Below are 23302 nucleotides of genomic sequence, written 5' to 3'. Positions count from 1 at the left end.
TCTGGGCCCCTAACCCTTCCAAAAAATTTTGATTATTAGCTTTTCAATTTCTGCATGAAAGGCTGTTAGGATTTTTATTGGGATTGCATTGAATCTGTAAATCAGTGTGGGGAGAATTGACATCTTGACAATATTTAGTCTTCCAATTCATGAACAAGGCCTGCCCTTCCAATTATTTAAGTCTTCTTCAGTTTCTTTTAGCAATGCTTTGCAGTTTTCTGAATTCAGGTTCTTTATGTCATTGCTTAAGTTTATTTCTAAATATTTGACTGTTTTAGTCACTATTATTAATAGAATTTTTTTCTGACTTCCTCTGCAGATTGCACATTAGTACCATATGGAAAAGCTATTGATTTTTGCATGTTACCTTTGTATCCTGCCACTTTGCTTATCTTGTTTATTAATTCTAATAGCTTTGTCATAGATTTTTCAGGATTTTCCAGGTATAGGATCACATCATCAGATAGTGAAAGTTTACTTCTTCCTTTCCTATTTGTGTGTCTTTTATTTGTTTAGCCTAATTGCTCTACCTTGAACTTCCAGCTCAATATTGAATAATAATGGTGACAGTGAGCATCCTTGTCTTGTTCCTGATTTCAGTAGGAAAGCTTTCTGTTTCTCACCATTAAGTACAATACTACCATAGGTTTTTCATATGTGCACTTTACCGTATTGAGAGAGCTTCTTAATTCCAATCATTTGGAATGTTTTTATCAAGAAAGGTGCTGTATTTTGGCAAATGCCTTTTCTGCATCAATGGAGAGGGATCATGTGATTTTTCCCTTCAAATTATTAATGTGGCTTATTACACTAATTAATTTTTGTGGGTTGAACCACCCTTGTGTACCTGGAGTAAAATCCATTTGGTCATGGCGTATTAACTCTTTTAAATGTGCATTTGGATTCTGTCTTCAAGTATTTTGTGGAGGATTTTTGCATCAATATTCATCAGAGATATTGGTCTGTAATATTGTTTTTATAGTATCTTTATCTGGTTTTGGTATAGGGTGGTTTTTGCTACACAGAATGAGTTTGATAGCATTCTTTCCTGTTCAATTTTTGGAAGAATGTAAGTGAGATTGTTATTGCATCATCTTTGAGTGATTGGAAGAATTCACTTATGAAACCATCTGGTCCCACCTTTGGGAGATTTTTGATGATGGTTTCAATCTCTTCACTTGTGATTGGTTTGTTGAGGTCTTCTATTTCTTCTAAAGTCAGTGTAGGTGGTTCTTGTGCTTCCAGGAATTTGTCCATCTCATCTACACTTTCTAGTTTTTTGGCATACAGTTGTTCATAATATCCTCTTAGGACCTTTCTTATTTCTACAGGATCAGTGGTAATGTTCCCCCTCTCATTTTATTTATTCATCTTTTCTCTTTTTGTCTTTGTCAGTCTAGATAAGGGTTTGTTAATTTTGTTGATGTCAAAAAACAAACTTTTGGTTTTGTTGATACCCTCTATTGTTTTTGTGTGCGTGTGTGTGTTCTTGATTTCATTTATTTCTGCTCTAATCTTTATCTCTATCCTTTGCCTTGGTTTGGGATTAGTTTGCTGTTATTTTTCTAGTTCTTCCAAGTGTGCAGTTAGATCTTCAATTTTAGCTCTTTCTTCTTTTTTACTGTAAGCATTGAGGGCTATGAATTTCCATCTCATCACTGCCTTTGTGGTGTCCCATAGGTTTGGATATGTTGTGTTCTCATTTCCATTCATCTCAAGATATTTGCTAAGTTCTCTTGCAATTTCTTCTTTGACCCACTGGTTGTTAAAGATTGTGTTGTTTAATCTACATATTTTTGTGAATTTTTCCTTTTTTCTGTCCATTATTTGACTTCCATCGTCATTCCATTATGACCAGAGAAAGCTTTTTGTATAATTTAAATCTTTTTCATTTACTGAGACTTTTCTTGTGACCCAACAAATGGTCTATCTTGGAGAAGGATCAATGAGAACTTGAAAAAATGTATATCCTGCTGTTTTCTGGTGCAAGGCTCTATAAGATGTCCATTAGCTTTAGTTCATTTATCATATTATTCAAGTTCTCTGTTTCACTTATCCTCTGTCCAGATGTTCTATTCAGTATTGAGAGTGGTGTATTGAAGTCTTCAAGTATTATTGAAAAGAAATCCATTTCTTCCTTCAACTTTGCCAGTGTGTGCTTCATGTATCTTGGGGCACTGAGGTTAGATACATAAATATTTAGAATAGTTCATTCTTCTTGTTGAATTGCTTCTTTTAATAATATATAATGATCTTCTTCATTCCTTATAACAGTTTTCTTTTAAAATTTATTTTGTCCAAGATTAGTATCCCTACTGCAGCTAATTTTGGCTACCATTTGCATGGAATATCTTTTTCCAACCTTTCACTTTTAACCTGGTTGTGTCCTTATGTCTGAAGTGAGTATCTTCTAGACAAAATATAGATGGGTCATATATTTTAATCCATTTTATCAACCTGTGTCTTTTGACTGGGTAGTTCAAGCCATTAACATTCAAAGTTATTACTCTAAAAGCATTACTTAATTCATCCACATTGGCCTTTGGCTTTCTGTTGCTGTATCATATACTATAGTCTATCTTTTTACCTTTTCTAATATTCTTCATTTCTACACTCTTCTCCAAGTCTCTTGCCTTTGTTTTCTCCTTTCAAGCTGCAACACTCTCTTTAGTGTCTCTTGTAATTCTGGTCTTGGTAACATATTCTCTCAGTATTTTTTTTGTTGTGAAGACTTTGAACTCCCCTTCATTTTTAAAGAATGGCTTTGCCAGATACAGAATTCTTGGCTTGAAGTTTTTCTCTTTCAGTACCTTAAATACATCATACCACTTTCTTCTCTCCTCCATGGTTTCTGATTAGAGGTCAGCATTTAATCTTACCAAGTTTCCTGTGTATATGATGCTTTGTTTTCTCTTGCTGCTTTCAAAATCTTCTCTTTATCTCTGATATCTGTCATTCTCAATAATAGGTGTCTTAGGGTATGTCTATTCATGCTTATTCTGTTTGGGGTGTGTTGTCCTTCTTGGATATTTATATTTATACCTTTCATAAGGATTGGGAAGTTTTCAGTCATTATTTCCTTAAATATTCTTTCTGCTCTTTTTCTATTTTCTTCTCCTTCTGGAAAAACAATAACATGTATGTTTTTTTTGCTTTTTGTTTTTTGCATTCCATGTTGTCATTCAAGTCCCTAAGACCCTGTTCCTTTTTTTTTTCCCCCATTCTCTTCTCCCTTCTTTTTTTCCAGTTCATATGTTCTGTCATTGAAATCACTAATTCTGTCTTCAAGCAGTTCATATCTGCTCTATGTGCCTTTAATATATTTTTAATCTCATCAGTTGTGTTTTTCATTTCCATAAGGTCAGTTACTTTTCTTTGTAGACTTTCAAATTGCTCTTTATGCTCACCCAGTGTCTTCTTAATATCCTTGATCTTTTTAGTCATATTTTCTTTCAATTCTTTAAATTGATTTAGGAGAGTTGTGTGATTATCATTGAATAATTGTTTTAAACCCTGAATCTCTTTAGGATATTTCATTTGTTCTTTTGATGGGGCCATCTCTTTCTGTTTTCTGGTATAGCTTATAAATTTTTGCTGTTGTCTAGGCATCTGATATGATGGTGAATTTACTGTAATGGCCAATTTCTTTTGTCCATGTAGTTTCTAGCAGATCATGCTTGTTGTTGCACCTTTCCACAGAGGTGTATCTCTCTTGGTTTTCCTTTGTTTTTGTTTGGTCAGAGCTGAGATTCAAAGTGGGCTCTGCTGGCCAAAGTCACTGAATAATCTTCCTCCCCCCTGACTCTTCCTCCCTTTTCCCTTTTAACAACTGCCAGGGAGGAAGACTTCTTCTCTACTCTCAGTCAGTTGCAATGCACCAAGTGTTTTACTGCAGTTGAATATCTCAGGGGTCAGAAAGGGGAGCCTTTCCCAGTGGCTGGGAGGTTTAGTAACTCACAGTTTTTTGTTTTGGCTGCATCATCTCTCTGTCACTTACCCTCCTGGGAGTTATGAAGCCTGTCCTGCTGCCGACCCTCAAAACAGAACTCTTGGGCAGCTTTTGGCTCTTTCTCTATTGTTTTTTTGAGAGATCTGAGCATTATCTGCCTAATTTGTCACCATCTGCACACAATCCCTGTCTTTTGTTTTAAGTCATCAAGTTTGTTATGCAGCAGCCTTAGAAAACTATTACAAATATTTATTTTTTCAGAGTGATTCAGTTTTATTCTGTGGAGCTATTCTCTGGATATCCTGCTCTTTCTTATTAACACAAATTGATAAGTTAAAATTACTGTCAATATCATAGTGCTTATTAATTTTCTGTCATCTTTTTATACTGTGTACTTATTTCTGTTTTCAATGAATTCAAGTATAGATTTCCCATACATATATTTCAAACAGGAAGTAAAGGCAAATTTCCCCATGGCAAATATGCCATTTGAAAATTTAGAGAACATAAATTTTAAATTATTTTCTCAAGGTTTTGTTGTAGAATTTGAACTAGAATTCAAATCTTTTCACTAATTTTTTTTCCCACCTATAAAATCTCATGATTGTTTGCTCAAATGCATGGAACTTTCCAACCATCAAAGCTAAATGTTTTTAAAAAACAAAATTTGCATCACAATGTGAAGGTAATTGAGATATGTGAGGGTATCAGAATACCTAGTTGAAGATCACAATGCTAATTTATACCTACTCCTTATTTGAATACCTCTGGGCAATTATTGAATATTGGACAGCACTTAAGGAAAACCTCTCATCTGGAATATTACAGAAATCAAGCTGAAATCTCCAAATTGTACTGACAACTGTCCCTCTGTTTCAGCATGATTAGAGTACAAAATATAATTATAGGATTCACATGGAATATATTTTATCAAATTACTACACAAAATAAAATAAAAAATTCCCAAAATAAATTTCATTCATTTTAACTAAATGTTCAAACATAATTTGTTTATTTTTCAGTAATGCATCTATGTTATGGCTTAAGAAGATGCACAGATTCATTGCTAAGCTGTATGATCTTTAAAAAAGTACTTTCCAAATTCAATCATCATCATTTTCCTAAAATTACATGCATTTTCACATTGTTGGTATTTACTTATACTCTTCCACATATAAGTGGTATCATCAATTGATTATGTGTTTGTGTCTATTAAGATACTTGTCAACAGTGACATTTTTATGTAGTAGCTACCATTCTGTGAACCTTTGTCACAGAGGTAGATATTAATAACTATGTAATGAATTAAATTTCAAAGTAAATTATGCAACTTGTGTTGTTACATAAATCAGTCTTTTGCTCTAAAAAGAACAGCAAGTTCTAAGATTCTAAAATGATATATTCTTGTCTGAGAAATCTGAATTTTCACGAGAACTTTAATTATTCCATATGAGTAATCATGAAAATAAAAGTTAAACATTTTCTAAAGATACTTGATCACATATTTGATCAAATAGAATGACAGAAAAATTTTGATTTGAAGCAAGTTCTGTATTTTATAATTCATGACTTTTATCTCTATAAATCTATTCAAGTTTACCAAAATAGCAGCTACTGCCCAACAGGAACTGGGTGAAGCTTTTGCTAGTCTTCAGTTTTACATTGTTGTTTCTACCATGCCTCCTTTTACAATGTGTGAGCATATATTTTAAGTAAAATGAGTTGGATTCCTATATAAGCTTGGGCTTAACACAAATCCTTAAAACATCTTCATCAGACTATACACTATTTACTAGACAAATCATCAATATTTTGGAGCTAACCTAAATAAAGATAAAACACAATTTAAAATTGTGTTTGTTGAAATATAAAATTATTTATATTTTTAAATTAATTTATATTCAGTGACATTTTGGAAGAAGGAAACTTTCAGGCAATACCTACATTTACATGACATTTCTACATAAAGAAAAATGTGAAAATCTTCATGTTTCATAAAAGTATTACTACTGGAAATTGGTGAGCAAAGGGAAATGAGAATAGTTAGCACTTTGTTTCAATAATAAGCTTGTCCTTTGTCTATTCTCCTAATGTCCTGTTCAGTAAAATAAGATTCATTTTTTTTTAATTAAGATTTTTAAAATTTATTTATTTCTTCCCACCTCCTCTTTGTTTTGCACTTTCTGTGTCTGTTCTTCTTGTTTCTTTGGGAAGCACCGGAAACCAAACCTGGGGCTTCCCATGTGAGAGTGAGGTGCCTAATTGCTTCAGCCACCTCTACTCCCTGCTTTGTTGTGTCTTTCACTATGTTTCCTTCCTTTTGTCTCTTTTTGCATTAGCTAGCCATGCCTGCCCATCGCACCAGCTCACTGTCTTCATTAGGAAGTATTGGGAACTGAATGAAGGATCTCCTATGAAGTAGGTGGGAACCCAATTACTTGAGCCACATCCACTTTGCAATATTATGGTTTTTAACATTTCTCATTTTCCTTCTAATCATTATATGTGCATATAGAAGTATTTTCATATTATTTCTAATAAGATATGATCTGTTTTACTTTTTACTTCATATTTTATATGAATTTTCCAATTGATCTTTTCTCCTCAAATTTATTTGTATGCATGGTAATCTCTTGAGTCTCAGATATTTATCTGAATATTTTCCTTTTTTGTACCTATTAATACCAGGCAAACTCTTCAGAGCAAGATTTATACCAATCTACACATATCAGAGAATTTACAAATAAAGCAAAAGAGATATTATTGTTTTTTTTAATCTAAAAGAATAAAAATCATTAAGAGAGAATTAAGACCTTACTATCCTAAGCATACTATTCTAGGTACTGTCAATCTCTCTTAATGTCTTCTTTGATACTTTTTAGGGGTATCAATTGCATCATCAGTCAAGACATTGTGCCATCACTGAGGTCTGTGCGAACTTCATGCATTTTTGTCTCTATGACTAATAACATTTCAATATTTTTGTATCACATTACATATTAAATAGTTTGCAATCATTAGTACTTTTGAGTGAGAACTGATTACAAGATCAAAAGGACATGCAATCAGAGTGTAAGCGTAGCAGGTTGAAGAAACACCAGACACATTTTAATATAATGTAGCAACATTATCATAATAGACACATAGATTTCTCAACAAGAAAAAAAAAAACGTAGTATAGAAAAGTTGCCCATTTTCAGGGGTGAAAAACCAAAATGAGATTTGAGGTTTCTTTCCTTATTCTTGCAGAAGGTAGAGAAATTTGTGTCTGTCACTTTAGAAAGAAAGACATAGGCTTTACTATGCTTGTTGACTGGATCTAAACATTCTAACTGAACATATGTTCTGAAGAAACCATTTCCATAATAACCTTTCTAGGATTTTAGGTCAACGCAAATTTGGATAAAGGTATAGAAGTTAAGTTAGAATTTAAAGTTTAGCCTTCTGTTCTTTTTAAAAACATATGTATATTTCTCATAAATAGACCGTGGTTGCTTTTTAGGCAGTCTGTTGCACAGAATGAAATAGAGTCAATGCCCCCATGAGGTATTTTTCTTTAAGCCTGAGCACATCTCTGCAAGTCAGGGTAAGAAAGACATGATCTTCAAGGAAGCACTGGCTGAACTCAAATTGCATTTGTGTTTCTTTTGTTGTTAATATGAAACCTACTGCCTTCTGCTGGAACTGTGACTCTAGTAGGGCAATACCACCCAATTATCAGAGATGGGGAAGTCTGTCCAGGCTCTCCATGCCCAGGTCAGCCTTGTTTGTTCAGAGATGCTCTGAGTAAGCCTCCGTATCTCCACACGTATTGCGGTATCCAACAAATAATCCACCCATCACCATTCTCACTGCAATGAGTCAATTTAAAAAAATAAAACCAAATAGTCAAAAAAGAAAACAAGACAGGATGACCCCGAATTCTGAGAATATTCTGTAACAAGAGACCTGCCAACCACTGCAAGTTGGGAGTTCAAAGGAACTGGCATATAGAAAATATGTGGCCTTGTGTGGTCACATTGAACACATACATCCCCCCGCACCCTCGATTTCATTCTGAGAGAATCTCATCAGTTAACAATCTGAGAGACATGTGCACAGACATTGAAGATATTGCTTGCTATAGCCACAAACTGGAATCAAGCTGCCTTTTTTAATGGTTAACAGTCAGCCTATCTTTAAGAAAGACATGTTTGTCATGGTTTTTGCCTAAATTTCAAAGCAAAATCTGTGCTAAGATACTTGGGTCTGGAGAGTCATTTATGAAAAGAGAGTCTTGTCCATGAATGAGTTGGTGAGGAAGCTATGAACTTCTGTCTGATCTTTCATACTTTAGACTTTTCCTCTAGGATTTCCCCAATATCCCAAGCATAACATAAAATGTATAACTTAAAGCAAGTGTGAACAGAGGAACTTATTACAAACAAGGCAACTATGGTATCTAGTTGTTTTTGCTAAAATAGAATCACATTGAATAATCAATACTTGGTGAGGTGAGGTTTATAGTTTTGCATATTGTGCTAGACTACATTATCCTTGAAACTAGCAAGGAGAAAGTCTTTTTAATTTTTTTAATATAGTGATGAGAAGACAATGAAAATAAAGAGACATAGGAATGGAGAATCTTTTGTAGTAGAAAGAGAGAAAAAGTAGAGCGATGCATTCTGATTGTCCTTGGGCCAGTATCATCCCAGGTATAACCTTCAGTCTCCTTGCTAACTTCACACTATACTCCTACTTTTTCATACAATTCTAGCTGCAGTTCCAACATCTCTAAAGATCAATCAGTACTTCTCACAACTTCTTTCCAAATTTCATATAGTTAAATACATTTAGTGATTACATGATAAATATTTATTTTCATTTACTTAAATGATGCAGATGCTAATGATATTTGTGGATAGAAAACTACATGTGAAAATATTCTTGAAGTGATAAGTCAGCCTAGAATTCTCAGGATAGAGAACTATTTATTTTTCAATAAGTATTGCCAAAGAGCTTTAATGACAGATGTAAGGTGACTTACTCTTAGAACACCAAGCAGGTAATGCAAATTTAAATTTATGTTGGAGAATTTTTGAAAAGTTGGGGAGCTCTATGACCATACATTTCTTAGATCACTACTTACATTGTGCTTTGTGAGGTTTGAAATATTAGTTGCTATTGCTTGTAGCCAGTCAATACAGTCTTCAGCAGAGAGGCACTGAATAATCCCACTGCAGACCCCGTCCACAGCAATTACTTGAAAAGCATTCTGCCTGCAGATATGTCAGAACAAATCAGATCAGAACATCGTCTCATTTACCTATTTGCAACTCTGTTGAAAACTTGTTCTTTCAAGCAATATTAGTGTCTGCCTCCAAATTCATATTTGATTACTTTTCTTTATAAGTATCTCTGTTTTTATTGGAACACAAAAGATGAATGCAGACAAGATATAATTTCAAAAAAAGGAGCCTGAGATTCATACAAATACATAGAATTTTTTGGATATAAAATTCATATTATGTAATTTTTAAATATCTGTATATTTTAGGAGGATTCTTTTCTGAATGCACTATGAAATTAGGCATGGAAGCCTATATCTTATTTTGGCTACCATTATCTCCTCTTGATATTACCGTGGCATTTTCTGACCTAGAACAGAAAGATAAATAAAAAGCAAAACAAACATTAAACATCTTACCAAAAAATAATCTGACTCATGTGAACTGCAGCACTTTTCAGTTATTAAACTACTTTCAGCCTCGGTTTATTCATTTACTTAAAGATAATTTGGGGAAAGAGGTTCAAAATTCCCTCCACATCTATATCATTGCCTTTATTCTCATGAATGTTGTGAATTTCAACAACAGATAAATTTTTCCTTAAAATACAATGATCAGTCTAAACATCCCTAATGGGTTTTTATTGACTGTATTGTTTTTCTGGTAGAGAAGATTAAATCATGTCATCCTAAATTATTTACAGAGCTGCTATGGAACTTAGAGCTGTTTCTGACTGCATTAACATTTGTTCCCCTGCATCAAGGTTTTGCAAAGTTTAAATATGAGCTTAACTGACAGGAGTAAACAGAATCCTAAAATGAATGGACACTAAACAAATAGTCCACATTTGAGAATTACTCTGTTGTGCAAGGCAATACACTTTAGAAAATGTACAAAATATGTTTAAATTCCAGCCAGTTGGAGGCAATAAAAAATCTTCTGCAGCTCTGGATTCAGAATGCTACCTAAGTTGTACATGTTCATATATTTTCTTCCAAATAAACACCTTTTCTTTCTCATCTCTTAACAAGAGTTTAGTAGCTACATGTTTGTGAATATTAAATATGATTTCACTTCCCCAACCATACATAAACCCATGGAGAGTATGTCTGTCTCAGATTGACCACTGGGTTTTAGCTACCCTGCCTTCTTTTATGACTAATCCATCTCTCACAACTGGGCACATAGTAAAACCTTTGGAAATTAAAACAAACTGAATTCACATCGTTAAGTGGTTCTTGTATCATGGGCACTGCATTTTCTATTTAACAGGGAAGTAAGAAGATATACATTATTGTTTTCTCTTAAAAATACATGAAAAGCCTTTGGGAGGAGCAAGTATTGCCTATTTCTCTGAAATTAAGTTTTACATTTGTGACCAAATATATGTGTAGCCAAAAAGAATATTATAGCATTGCATGCCTTTCTTAGCTTCAGTTTTGATGTTCAAAAGTAAGTGAATAAGACATTTAAAATATCCAGATTGAAGCTCAACCATCCATGGAAAATATGAAGTAATTTGAATTTAGTAATATATATTTCTTTCCGCTCTCTGATTATTATAACTATTGCTGCATGTCACATAAATTAAAGCATGTCTTGAACATATTTGTCCTCTCTGCATTAAATGAATCTTGGCAGCTTGATATTTTTCGCTGATTAAAGTTAATATATTTAGAGCTGCTCTGCAACCTGTATAATTATATATGTTACTTAGTCCCTGATAGAAAAATTCTGAAAGAAGAATTCTTTATAAACCTAGGTTTATGTATTAATACATTTTTAAAAAATTCTCTGCTTCAACTTTTCCAATTTGCATGAAAACCCTTCTGTGAATATAAGTGAAATACTTGAACAGTTTCTTCACTTATGTCTGACCTCTTTAAAAAGGCTGTAAATATTATAGTTTGGGTTATACTCTGGCCTCTACTATTTAATAAATGAGGCCATTGGCAAATTACCCACACATAATTTTGCCTCAGTTTCCTCTAAATAAAAATGAGAATAACATTCTTTTTGGTTCATTGAGCAGATTTAGCAAGAATTTACTGAATAACCAGTAGAATCCAAACACCTCCACATATCACTGAGGTTCTAGGAATATGTGTCCTCTTAAAAATCCACTAATATGAGATTTGGCAGTATTTCACATTGTTTAGTGAAATTGACTTCACATAGACTTAGAGTTTTCCTTGAGCATGTAGGAAGAACTGCAGAGTTTTTGTTATTTTTTGGTTTAAGAAAATGTAATTTTTGAGATAAGCAGTTAAAACTCAATCTTTTTATTTTCATCTTACTTGATGGGATTCTTCCTGCAATCAATAGACTCCATTAACCATTTACTTAGTATTGTGAGACATTAACTTCAGCAACATCTATAGTCCTCCTGAGGATATCCATGGTATGTAATAGAGTTTTGAGTTCCAAATAGTTTTTTCATTTTCTGTTTCATCATCTTTACACTTTTCTAAGGAGTCTTGGTCATTGCCCTGGCAATAAAAATTATTCTCAAATGTTACTAAATTTCACAGTAGGTTTTATTCAAAGTAGGTTTAGTCTTCCTTTCTATGAAAAACTGTACTGCTCACTGTAAACATTAATAAATCACTTTAATCTCACATATGATTACATAGATTTCTGATTAATGTGGTTCATGCTCTATTTTGATTTGCTATTGATTTTATGACATATGAAGGGATATATAGGAAGATGTTACATTTTTAAAAGATGAATACCAACAGAGGAAGTCCCATGACCAGAGAGAGAAGGTACTTCATGCACGAGCAACCACAGAGTTGTGGAGACTAAAATGTTCAAATTCACTATGACCAGTTTGCTAGAGTTAGGAGGAGGCTTCTGGAAGACAAAGATGGAAGACAGCTCAGGTCGAAAAGGGGCTAGTATGCTGTGCAAAGAGGCGAAAGGCCACAGGGAGCCATGGCTGAATTTACACAGTGCATTGACATGGTTAAATTTGCATGGAGTGGGGTAATCCTGTTAGACCCATCAGGAGACTATTATAACTGTTAAAATATGAGATAAAAAGTTGAGGGAAACGGACTTTGGCCCAGTGGTTAGGGCGTCCGTCTACCATATGGGAGGTCTGCGGTTCAAACCCCGGGCCTTCTTGACCCGTGTGGAGCTGGCCATGCGCAGTGCTGATGCGCGCAAGGAGTGCCGTGCCACACAGGGGTGTCCCCCGCGTGGGGGAGCCCCACGCGCAAGGAGTGCGCCCGTGAGGAAAGCCGCCCAGCGTGAAAAGAAAGAGCAGCCTGCCCAGGAATGGCGCCGCCCACACTTCCTGTGCCGCTGACGACAACAGAAGGGGACAAAGAAGCAAGACGCAGCAAACAGACACCAAGAACAGACAACCAGGGGAGGGGGGGGAAATTAAATAAATAAATAAATCTTTAAAAAAAAAAAAAAGTTGAAACAATAGTGTGTTAGTGAAAGCAAAAAAAGAAGCCAATAGTTCTAGGGAATTTTACAAATATTAGAAAGGATTTGATATAATGACTGTTCCTTGGGGTATGTGAGGGAAAGGATAAAGTTGAAATCACTCCAGGGTTCTGGACCTTGTGGTTGAATGGCTTTGAGTATCATTAAGTAGTTTGGAGACAGAGGAAGACCAAATTTTGGGCTAGAGCTAATTAACCCAAAAGCAAATCCAGAGATTTAGAAAAGCATGGTATATTCAGAAAAAAACAAAAACAAAAAAACATGGTTTACATGTTGTAATGTGTGAATGGAGAAGTGGCAGGTCATGAAGTGGCAGGTGAGCTGATTGCAACATTTTCTACCTAAGTCTGAAAGTCAGGGTGAGTTGCTGGAAATCTTTTGAGCATTGGAAGAATGTTATCATATCTGCATTTTAGAAAGAGTGCTCTGCTGGTGGATAAGAAGGCAGATGGAAAGAAGGCAGAGTGAAGGATGAGAGATAGGCTATGGCAATACCCCAGAGGAGCATCTGTTTGGGCGCAGCCTTGGAGATGTAGCAAAGAGCGTTGGTTCAAATGACATCGAGATTATATAATTCAATTGATTTGATTATTCGTTATTAGGGTGGTGTTGAAGGAAAGGACAAAATAGAAAGGCAACACACAGATTCATTTTTTCAGCAGTTTCTCTATTTCTCACTGAGTTTAATTTCCGTCCTGGGTATGCTGAACCTGCCTCAGTTAACTGTCTCAGTTTCTGTACAGTTTTTTTTTTTACTTATTACTTAAACTCTTTGGTGATGTACACAAGGCTTCTTCAATGTTTCCTTCCTGTTTTCCAAACATTAACTTCACTCATCCCCTTCATGATTTGAAGCCAGATAACTAACCATTCCCTTAACCATTATTGCACTTTGATGTAAGCATTACCTTTTCTCCAGGGTCCTTTTGTTTGAAATACCTTCCACCCAACTCCATAACTCAAGAGGCTGTGGCAAGTCTGTCAGGAGTGTGTTAAGTCTCTTAACTTTTTGTAACTCTCTGACCTACTGTTTCACTATCGGCAAGGTGGAGAGGGTAATATTGCATTGCAAATCTCATGTTGTAGTTGGAAGATCTTGTACTACAATTTATACAATGCATATCTGTTTATGATGTTGGTTGTGATTTTTCTGCTTGTCACAGTCCAGTTCATACAATATCTGTCCATTTGTGTCAAACTACTGACATAAGTGAATATACTTGCTCTCGTGGTAATATACATGGAAGTATTATGTGGTCAAAGAGCATATGTACACAACTTACTTTCAAGTTTCAGAAAACAGTTAATAAATGCATAGACAGACATATAGAAAGAAATATACAGCAAATGTGGCAAAATAAAAGCAGGTAGATCTGGGTATTGGTGTGTATGTGGACATATGTTGGAATTCTTTGTATGGGTTTTGTATTATTTTTTTCTTTTTTAAAAAAATATGGAACACTTCACAAATTTGCATGGCATTCTTGCACAGGGACCATGCTAATCTTCTCCATATCATTCCAATTTCAGTATATGTGCTGCCCAAGTGAGCACGTTTTGTATTATTTCTGCAATGTTCCTGTACATTTGAAGTTATTTCAAAATAAAATATTTTTAAATATCAAATTAAAAACTCAGATGCTATTTATGCCATGATATTTGTTATAACCCATGTATTTGGAATAAGTCTCTCCCACTTGTGTGCTTTCAAATCTGCAATTCCTTTATTATAGTAATTATGTTATGCTTGGAATAAAGTTGTTTTTGTACCTGCTTTATACCTTTCCTTCTTCATAAACTGGGAGCTACCTGTAGGAGAGGCAATGAGAGTTACTCTCCATCACTCCAGCTCAGTGTTCAGAGACTACTCTTCAACTGTAGAAGCCCCATCTTAGCCTCATTTTATTGATGCACTGTCTTTACTCACCTGAGATCTGGTTATCATTCATGACAGCTCTACTGCCAGACTTGAATTCTGATGTTTCTGTTCACCAAATATAACCTCTCTCATTCCACTGCCATCTAATTAACTTCTTTCTTCTCCTTTTACACCTAGCAGTTTCCATAGTCCATAGATTTATTCAGGGTAGATCCGCATTCTTCCCTAATTAAGCTCATCCATACCAAGCCTGTATTTGTTTCCACCCTAGAATATCCTCTCACCTTGGACATCTAACTGTTCCTATGTTCCTAATTTCTAGTCCTGAATAACTTATTAAATTAAATTTATAGGCTCCTTCCCTAATATGTTAAGTTTTCCTGGGAAAAAAAAGTAGTAAATCATGCACAGATGTGTCAAAACAATTGGGCTCTGGGAATCCAGGGTCCATAATTTTCTTACCGACTTTGTGATCTCTCAGCTTACACATTACAGATTCCCATGCCAACCCAGCCATCATTTTGTTCATCACTTGCTAGCTGGGTACTACTGTAACTCATAATAGCTCTTACATAAAGGTCCCTCTTTAACTCCTGAATCTAACCTACATTTATGTCCTTCTGAGTAGATGGTCTTGCCTTCAAGAGCTAGCATGGAGCCAGAATAAACATCACATGATATGCCTTTATCTTATTTTCTTTACACTTCATGCTATCTAGAAAGACATGTCAAGCAGAAAAATTTACCTGTGTCAGGGGCCTCCTGGAATGTTTCTTAAAACTTCTTGTTATTTAAGTTTTTTTATTGTTATTTAATTTATGTTATTTTTCTTTTCAATTTCTCAAAAACACTCAAGTAGCCTTGGTCTTTGTCCTTTTCTGAGTATGGAAAATATTAAAATGTACTTGATAAGCTTTGAATAAAGGTGTAAGAAACTTGCAAAATGAAACAAGTAAGGAATCTTTAAAAGAACTGCCCAAAGTTGATCTAGAGCTGTCCAAAAGAAGGTAATCCCGAGAAGGTAACCCCGAGAGGGTTACATAACTTAGGGAGTTGTGATACTTTCTCCCCAATCTCATACTGCAGTTCTGTAAGAACTGCTAAAGAGGTGGGGTGTATATGAAGACTGTGCTAAACAAAAGGACATTTGCGTGTGTCCTGGAGTGAGAAAGATTGAGACTTTTCTAAGTCATATTTATGCAAATATTTTAGAAAATTATGGAATTTTCCTACTCGACATAGAACATAGCATAGTCTTCGTGGACCTGCTGCCTTAACTGGGTAAATGGAACAGAGTTGACTAATTCAATCATTGTGGACCTATATTACAGGGTCACATGTAATATAAAGTGATGGTAATGCAAAAGTAACATCCCAGGAAAACATGGGTGCTGCTTTCCCTCCACACCTTTGCTCTTGACTCATTCCCTTCCATCAATATGCATGATAATGATATGCCTTGAAATTCATAATCCCATTTCTTCTCTCATCACATTTCATGAATAATATGCTTTATTCCCTTTATGTATTGCCAACAACCTTGTTACGATAAAACTGTTTTTCATTTTTTAAATTTAGATTCACTTTTAAATTATTCCCCACAAATTCAAGCAAAATGTAATCAATTTTTCTCAGTCCTGGCAGCAGACTTGGCCCAGTGGTTAGGGTGTCCGTGTACCACATGGGAAGTCCACGGTTCAAACCCCGGACCTCCTTGACCCGTGTGGAGCTGGCCCATGCACGGTGCTGATGCGTGCAAGGAGTGCCCTGCCACGCAGGGGTGTCCCCGCATAGGGGAGCCCCATGCGCAAGGAGTGTTCCCCGTAAGGAGAGCCGCCCAGCATGAGAGAAAGTGCAGCCTGCCCAGGAATGGTGCCACACACCCGGAGAGCTGACACAGCAAGATGACGCAACAAAAAGAAACACAGATTCCCATGCTGCTGACAACAGAAGTGGACAAAGACGCAGCAAATAGACACAGAGAACAGACAACAGGGGGAAGGGGAGAGAAAAAAATCTTAAAATTTTTTTTTTTCTCAATCCTTTCTTTCTCTTCTGAAGTTGATATGATCAATCGCTTTATTCTTAAATTCCTATTTGCAGTTGCTTTAGTGCTATTTATGGTATCATGATTTTTTCTTCTCTTACTTTCTACTCCTTTTCTGTCTCATGCCTGCATTAACTCTGCTTCCTCCTCAGATCCACTAATATAAATATCCCTACAAATCTTGGCCTGCAGACAGCAAACCTGACCTGAGTGCTTATTATGAGCTAACGCCATTATTTGGATCTATCATTAGAGCCCAAGTGATAAGCTTCTTGGATTACTGAAAGCCCAGTACTCACAACCAACAGTATTGCTTGCCGTTTACAAAAATCTCATCCGTGGGTGCCCATTATTGCACCATCTCAAAAGGGACACAAGGAATTCAACTCTCATTTAGTATTGAGGAAAAAAAAACAAACAACTACTGTGTAAATCATTAGATTTCATTTTAACACTATTGATTTCATATTGTTAGAAAGCATGAAGTAGATGATAATCTTATTCAATAAAGAACTAACAGGTAAAAATCTTGCTCAAGAAAACTCACTTAATATTTCTCGAGCACTTTTGAGCAGAAAATATGCTAAGCACTGAGAATTCAGGGATAAATAATATTTTCCCCAATTTGATTTACTTCCACTCATATAATAATTTCAATATGTTCATTTTGAACATAAAGACAATTAAGCTTCAAGAGATTAAAAGACTAGCCAAATTTCATAAAACTTCTGGCTTTTATTCTAAAACACTGAGCCCTTCAATGTTCTGCAATATTATGACATTCTTCAGATATTTGTTCCTTAATCAGAGTCATTCCTACATAATTAAAATAGATGTTTACTGATAAAATATTATAACATTTTAGTTCACATATGTACATTGGTAAATAAGAGTAACACAACTTGGTTAAAATTAACTATGAGAAGTACTGCAGCATTGTTGTTAAAATCATGGGAAAAATAAATAAAGTAATAAACCCTATTTATTGTGACACAAAGAAGATTTAATAAGCTCCAGCTTTTTATAGTTTAATATCCAAGGTATTGAGTAAAATTTTTAAATAAATCACTTTTCATACAAAGTACCAGGAACATCACAACTTGAATGAAAAAAGATAATCAAAAGAAACCAATGCAAAACTGAATCAGATGATGGAAATACTTTGCAAGGATTCAAAAATACCTATCATAAAAATGCCTCAAAAAGCAAGTGAACTTTTGACATAAATTAAAAAATTAAAAAGTTTTAAAAACAAAAATATAGAATTTGTGAAAAAATATCAAATGGAAATTGTAGAAATGAAAAATATATTAACATCAATTAAAATCTTTTTGGAAGGGATTGATGATAGAATGAAATGACAATGTACAAAATCATTGAACTTGAATACAGATCAATATAATATACCCGTTCTGATAAAAAACAAAAAATGAACAGATTCTTGAGTGTCTTTGGGACAATAATAAAAGAGCTAATATACATATCATCAAACTGCTTGAGGGAAAAGAGAGAGTAGAACTTAAAATATATTTGAAGGACTCAGGGTCAGAAGTTTACTGAGTTTGGGGGAAAACATAAATCAAGAAACTAAGGAAGCAGACGTGGCTCAGTGGTTAGGGCATTTCTGTCTACCACCCTGGGCCTCCTTGACCTGTGTGGAGTTGGCCCATGCGCAGTGCTGATGCATGCAAGGAGTGGCGTGCCATGCAGGGGTGTCCCCTGTGTAAGGGAGCCCCAAGCGCCCTGTAAGGAGAGCTGCCCAGTGCGAAAAGCAAGTGCAGCCTGCCCAAGAATGGTGCCGCACACACGGAGAGCTGACACAACAAGATGACACACAAAAAAGAAAACACAGATTCCCTTGCTGCTGACAACAACAGAAGCGGACAAAGAAGACGATGCAGCAAACAGACACAGAGAACAGACAAGCGGGGTGGGGGGGGGGAAGGGGAGAGAAAAAAATAAAATTAAAAAAAAAAGAAAGAAACTGAATGCCTGCCATAAAGGTAAAAAAAGGAAATCCACACCAAGGCACATCATAATCAAACTCCTGAAAACTAGAGAAAAAGCAAAAATTTCTTGCTAGTAGCCAGAAGGAAAGAACATATTACTTATAGCAGAACACAAATTTGAGTGATGGCATATTTTTTATCTAAAACAATGGAGGTTAGAAGGAAGTGTTTAGAGATCAGAAGGAAATATAGCCTGAGATATTTCAGGTACTAAAATAAAAGAACTATCAGCCATCAATTCTATATTAAGAATGAAGGTGAAATAAAGACATTTCCAGACAAAAGAAAAGTAAGAGAATCTGTAGGTAGTAAATCTATCCTTAATGAATAATTAAAGAAAGTTTTCTAAATAGAAGGAGAAAGATAAGAGAAGAATCGGAGTTTCAGAGAGGGAAAATGAACATCAGAACAGTTAAAAATTGGAGTAAATGTAATATATTATCCTTCTTCTAATGACTGTAAGATTATATTTGGTGGTTAAATAAAAATCATAATGCCATTTGATATGGTGCTCAATGTGGTAGACAATATTTTGTATTATATTTCTACTTTTAAAATGGGGAGAGTAAGGGTACCTAAATGGAAATAACATTTCTGCATTTCACTCAAATTGTTAAACATCAATTTCAGTAGACTCTGAAAAGTTATGTACCCATATTTTAATATCTAGAGCAACATCAAGAAAATATAAAGAAGTGGTAGAAACACTATAAATAAATCAAGGTGAAATCCTAAAACTTGTGGCTTTAGCTAAATTAGGATTTAATGGATATATGTAGATATGACCAAACATATTAGAAAATGAAGTGAAAAAGAGGATCTAAAGCAAGGTCTGGAAATCTGCCATGTATGTGTCAAATTTAGCCTGCCACATGGTTTTGCAAATAAGTTTTTATTGGAAGAGAGAAATTCCCATTGATTTATATATACTTTATGACTTTTTCATGCTACTATGGTAGAATGACTAGTTGTGACATAGGCAATATGGTTTAAATAGTTTAAATCCTAAACTATTTACTATTAAACTATGGGACTTTATAGAAAAGTTTTCCAAGCCCTAGATTTTCCTAAAAATGTAAGACAAAATATGAAGATGAAGAATTAGAATAACAAAGAAATCATGATAAAAGCAGAAACTAATAAAATAAAATTCATGCATATTATGGAGAGAACAACCAAAACTAAAAATTAGTCATTTTGAAAAACCAATAAAATTGACAAGCCTTATCAAAGCTTATCAAGATCAAAAGAGGAAAAACAAATTTTAAGAATGAAAAGGATATTGCTAGTGATCCTACACTTACTAAAAATGGTTATATAAAAATTTTATGACCAACTGTATGAAAAAAGCAACTTAATAAAACCAACACAAGAGGAAATATAAAACCTAATAAACTATATTTATTGAAGACATTAAATGTAGTGAGTGGTAGAGTCAGTGCTTTAACACGAGATTATTTTGTCTCCAGATTCATGGCTGTTAGACAACATTATGCTATTATTTTGTAACTCTTTACTAGTAGAGAGATACTGAAAATAAAATATCATAAGACATATTATTTCAAAACTTGACTACAAGTCTTTTTTGATATCAGGAGAAAACCCGAACTCATGAACATTTATTTACTCACCGACTTAAATCTGTTCCAGGAACATACTGAGAGAAACGTGAATGAAGAAGGGGGATAAGTCTGAGGTCACACCATCGCTTTTCCCATCTCAGCCCTGGTGAGGTTGGCCACGAAGAACACGATAATGTGTCCTGAAAAGAACGTAAGCATTCAGAATTGCTTTTTTCCAATCTGTGTTTTGAATTTCTATGCCACAAACCCTTTACATTTGGGGGATATTCTTTTTCTCCTAAATGAATAAAAGGAGATAGTCATTGGCACTAAAATTGTATTTGTTAGCTTCTTGATTAATGGAGTTCTAAAAAGGGTGAGGAAGAAATCATTGCAATTAAGAATGGTAGCGAAGACAAGAAAAAATTGAATGGGGAGAAGGGAGAAAAGAATAAAAGTGTGACAGACCTGAATGAATTCAAGAGTGGGAAAGACAGGGCAAAAGTGTAATGAAATGATCTGATAAGTGACAACAATGGAACTAAGCCTAAATTCATTTGAGCACTTACTAATAGCACTTCCACAATTACTAGTAGTTAACACAGTAGCCTGTGCTAAGGCTTTGCATGCATTGTCTAAACCTCTTGCAGTGCCTTTGGTGGATAAGGTTATACTAAGCTCATCTTACAGAGCAGAAAACCTAAGGGCTTTTATGAAGCATCGAATTATTGCTTCCCTGACTTGTCATCATTGGGGCCCATGAAAAAATAATAATATTTGTGCAGCAGTCTAGGGTAAATAGACCTGTTTGTACAGTAGCCCAGAGGTAGCCACAGGGATTATAATGCCCCATGTCCACCAAACTGCCGTAGGACTAAGCTTATATTGCAAACAGATGGCACAGCAGTGAAAAGTTCTCCAGTGAATAATTTACCTGTCATCCAGCCAGGAGATGACAGAGCCAGGATTCACATAAACCTACACCATTTTGCTCCCTGACTCTAAAATTTTATCAAAATACAACATTTAATATCGACAACCAGGGGCGAAACAACTGAAATAATAATTCAGAAATTTTGGCTTGATTATATTTTTGTTATGTAAATTTAAGAAAATTATTTCAAGACAGTTTCCAAATCTTTCCAAAAATGCAATAATAACTCCCCTTACATTCATGTTTCATGAATAAAGTTGTTAGAAAATTTGTAAAAGAAATAAAAGATATAGGAGATGAAATACTGAGGGCAACTAATAAAACAAATTAATTAAAATTATTAATTATCATTAGGTGAATATAAGCATTACAAATCCTATTTTATAAACTTCATAGATTTTCATATATGAAAATATATATGGTCTTTGACATGTCTTTAATGTAGCATTGCAACTTGGTTCATTTGCATATCAATGTTTTAAATATGTCACTTCCTTTTATGTTTTGATCTTATAAGAAATATGAAAAAAACCACTTTAGCTATTGTAATAATCAGGGCCAATGTATTTCATTTCATAAACCTGTTATTTATAGTGGAATGCTTAGTGTCCTTTGAAGATTATTTGACCTTATTTATTTTAATAATAAAGATAATATATATTTTCCTTCATATTTACTTACTAAGAGTAGTCAGAGTTATTTTGAATTGTACATAAGATGATAAACAAACACAATAAACTTTTTGTTTTTGAGAATCATTGAGCTTTATTCCTCAGTACCAAGAATAGTTTCCTATAATATTAACAATGTGAATGGCAAATCCAAAAATACCTACTCTTTGCTTATATAGTCTCTTTTCCCAGAAATTAACATATTCCAAGTCATATAGCCTCACAAAACTTCATGAATATTTATCTCACAAAAATAAAATAGCATACAAGGCAAAATGTTCCTTCAGATTTTAAGTACTCGATATAACGTGTTCATTAAATTGTAGAGTTAAGAGAAATGTTTCTCCAAGTTTGATAAGCTTATGAACTGAATCAGTTACTTGGGGAGCACAGAGCAAATTCCTTTTATTCACCAAAAAGGAAAGAGATTCCGTGGGTCTGAGCTCTATCTTGGAAATTTGCATTCTGGCTGACAAACTATATGATTCTTGAATGTCCTAAAATTGGTCAACTACTGTTCTTAGAAAGACTAGATTATATTTTTATAGAAGGTGGAGAAAGAATCTTTATATATTACCAGGCATTATTATTCCTTATACTTTAAATGATGCCTTCAGATATATTAAAGATATTTCAGAATACTAGAATAGTGCTTCCTCAAAAAAATTGCTTCACAGAATAATCAAAGCATGGGAATTAAAAATCAAGTGACCTAGGTTCAGGTAGACTTAAGGCTTGAGGCACATAAGAGAATCAAATGTTTCTGTTTAGGAAACTGAAGTGAGTATTACATGCAAACATTTCTGTGGGAAACATGAGTCAGGCCACCCACTTCCTTGGCATGCCCAATGTCCATTACTATTTAGTGATGGGACAGAAGAAAACTTGCCTTGTGCTCTCCTAGTTTTGTAAATCTCTAAGTACTGATGCCCTCTACCTCCTTTTCAGGAGATGGAAGAGAAGCACATGATGGCATGGGCTGTATGGTCCATAGGATTTGATCAGGCCTACAGATTAATAGTCTCACAAAAGTACAACCACACCAAGGAAATGAGAGAGTACAGCTGCAAGCAGGAGAGTCCCGTCCGTCAGCCATGTGGGATCGAAGCGCCCTCTCAGTTAGGAGGTGGAGTGGACATCACTGTCCCAGAATCCTCAGGATTGGGGAATAAAATATGAACTAGAGTGGACGACTTATTGTTATTCTACTATAGACTTATTGTGATTCTAGCAATGGAAGAAATTAATTATATCATTGATATGAACACTGTGACCACTGGAGTTGCTGAAGGCAGGGAGAGGGTAAAAGAGGTGTAATATGGGGGCATTTTCGGGACTTGGAGTTGTCCTGAATGACATTGCAGGGACAGATGCAGGACATTATATATCCTGCCATAACCTACAGAAAGGACGGTATGTAAACTATAATGTAAACTATAATCCATGCTGTGTAGTAGGGCTCCAAAATGTGTTCATCAATTGCAATGAATGTGCTACACTAATGAAAGAAATTGTTGATGTGGGA

At 34.7% G+C, this 23302-nt stretch overlaps 1 protein-coding gene and 1 non-coding gene across 5 annotated transcripts in view; both read right to left on the bottom strand.

Annotated features, from left to right (window-relative positions):
• The window catches only part of SNTG1 (syntrophin gamma 1), a 956656-nt gene that overhangs the window by 203755 nt on the left and 729599 nt on the right, over positions 1-23302 (bottom strand). For all 4 annotated transcript variants that reach the window (XM_058275521.2, XM_023589409.3, XM_058275519.2 and 1 more), the window contains 2 exons: positions 20242-20372; positions 9078-9207 (listed from right to left, as the gene is read on the bottom strand). In XM_058275521.2, the coding sequence (XP_058131504.1) occupies positions 9078-9207; positions 20242-20372 (261 nt within the window). The remainder of the gene's footprint in view (positions 1-9077; positions 9208-20241; positions 20373-23302) is intronic.
• LOC111764646 (U6 spliceosomal RNA) lies at positions 14123-14229 on the bottom strand. Its single transcript, XR_002797212.1, has one exon. It is a non-coding gene; the product is annotated as a U6 spliceosomal RNA (small nuclear RNA).

Source organism: Dasypus novemcinctus, chromosome 14 (genome assembly GCF_030445035.2).
Source record: "Dasypus novemcinctus isolate mDasNov1 chromosome 14, mDasNov1.1.hap2, whole genome shotgun sequence".
In the NCBI taxonomy this organism is placed as follows: Eukaryota; Metazoa; Chordata; class Mammalia; order Cingulata; family Dasypodidae; genus Dasypus; species Dasypus novemcinctus.
This window is presented reverse-complemented; position numbering and strand designations above follow the sequence as displayed.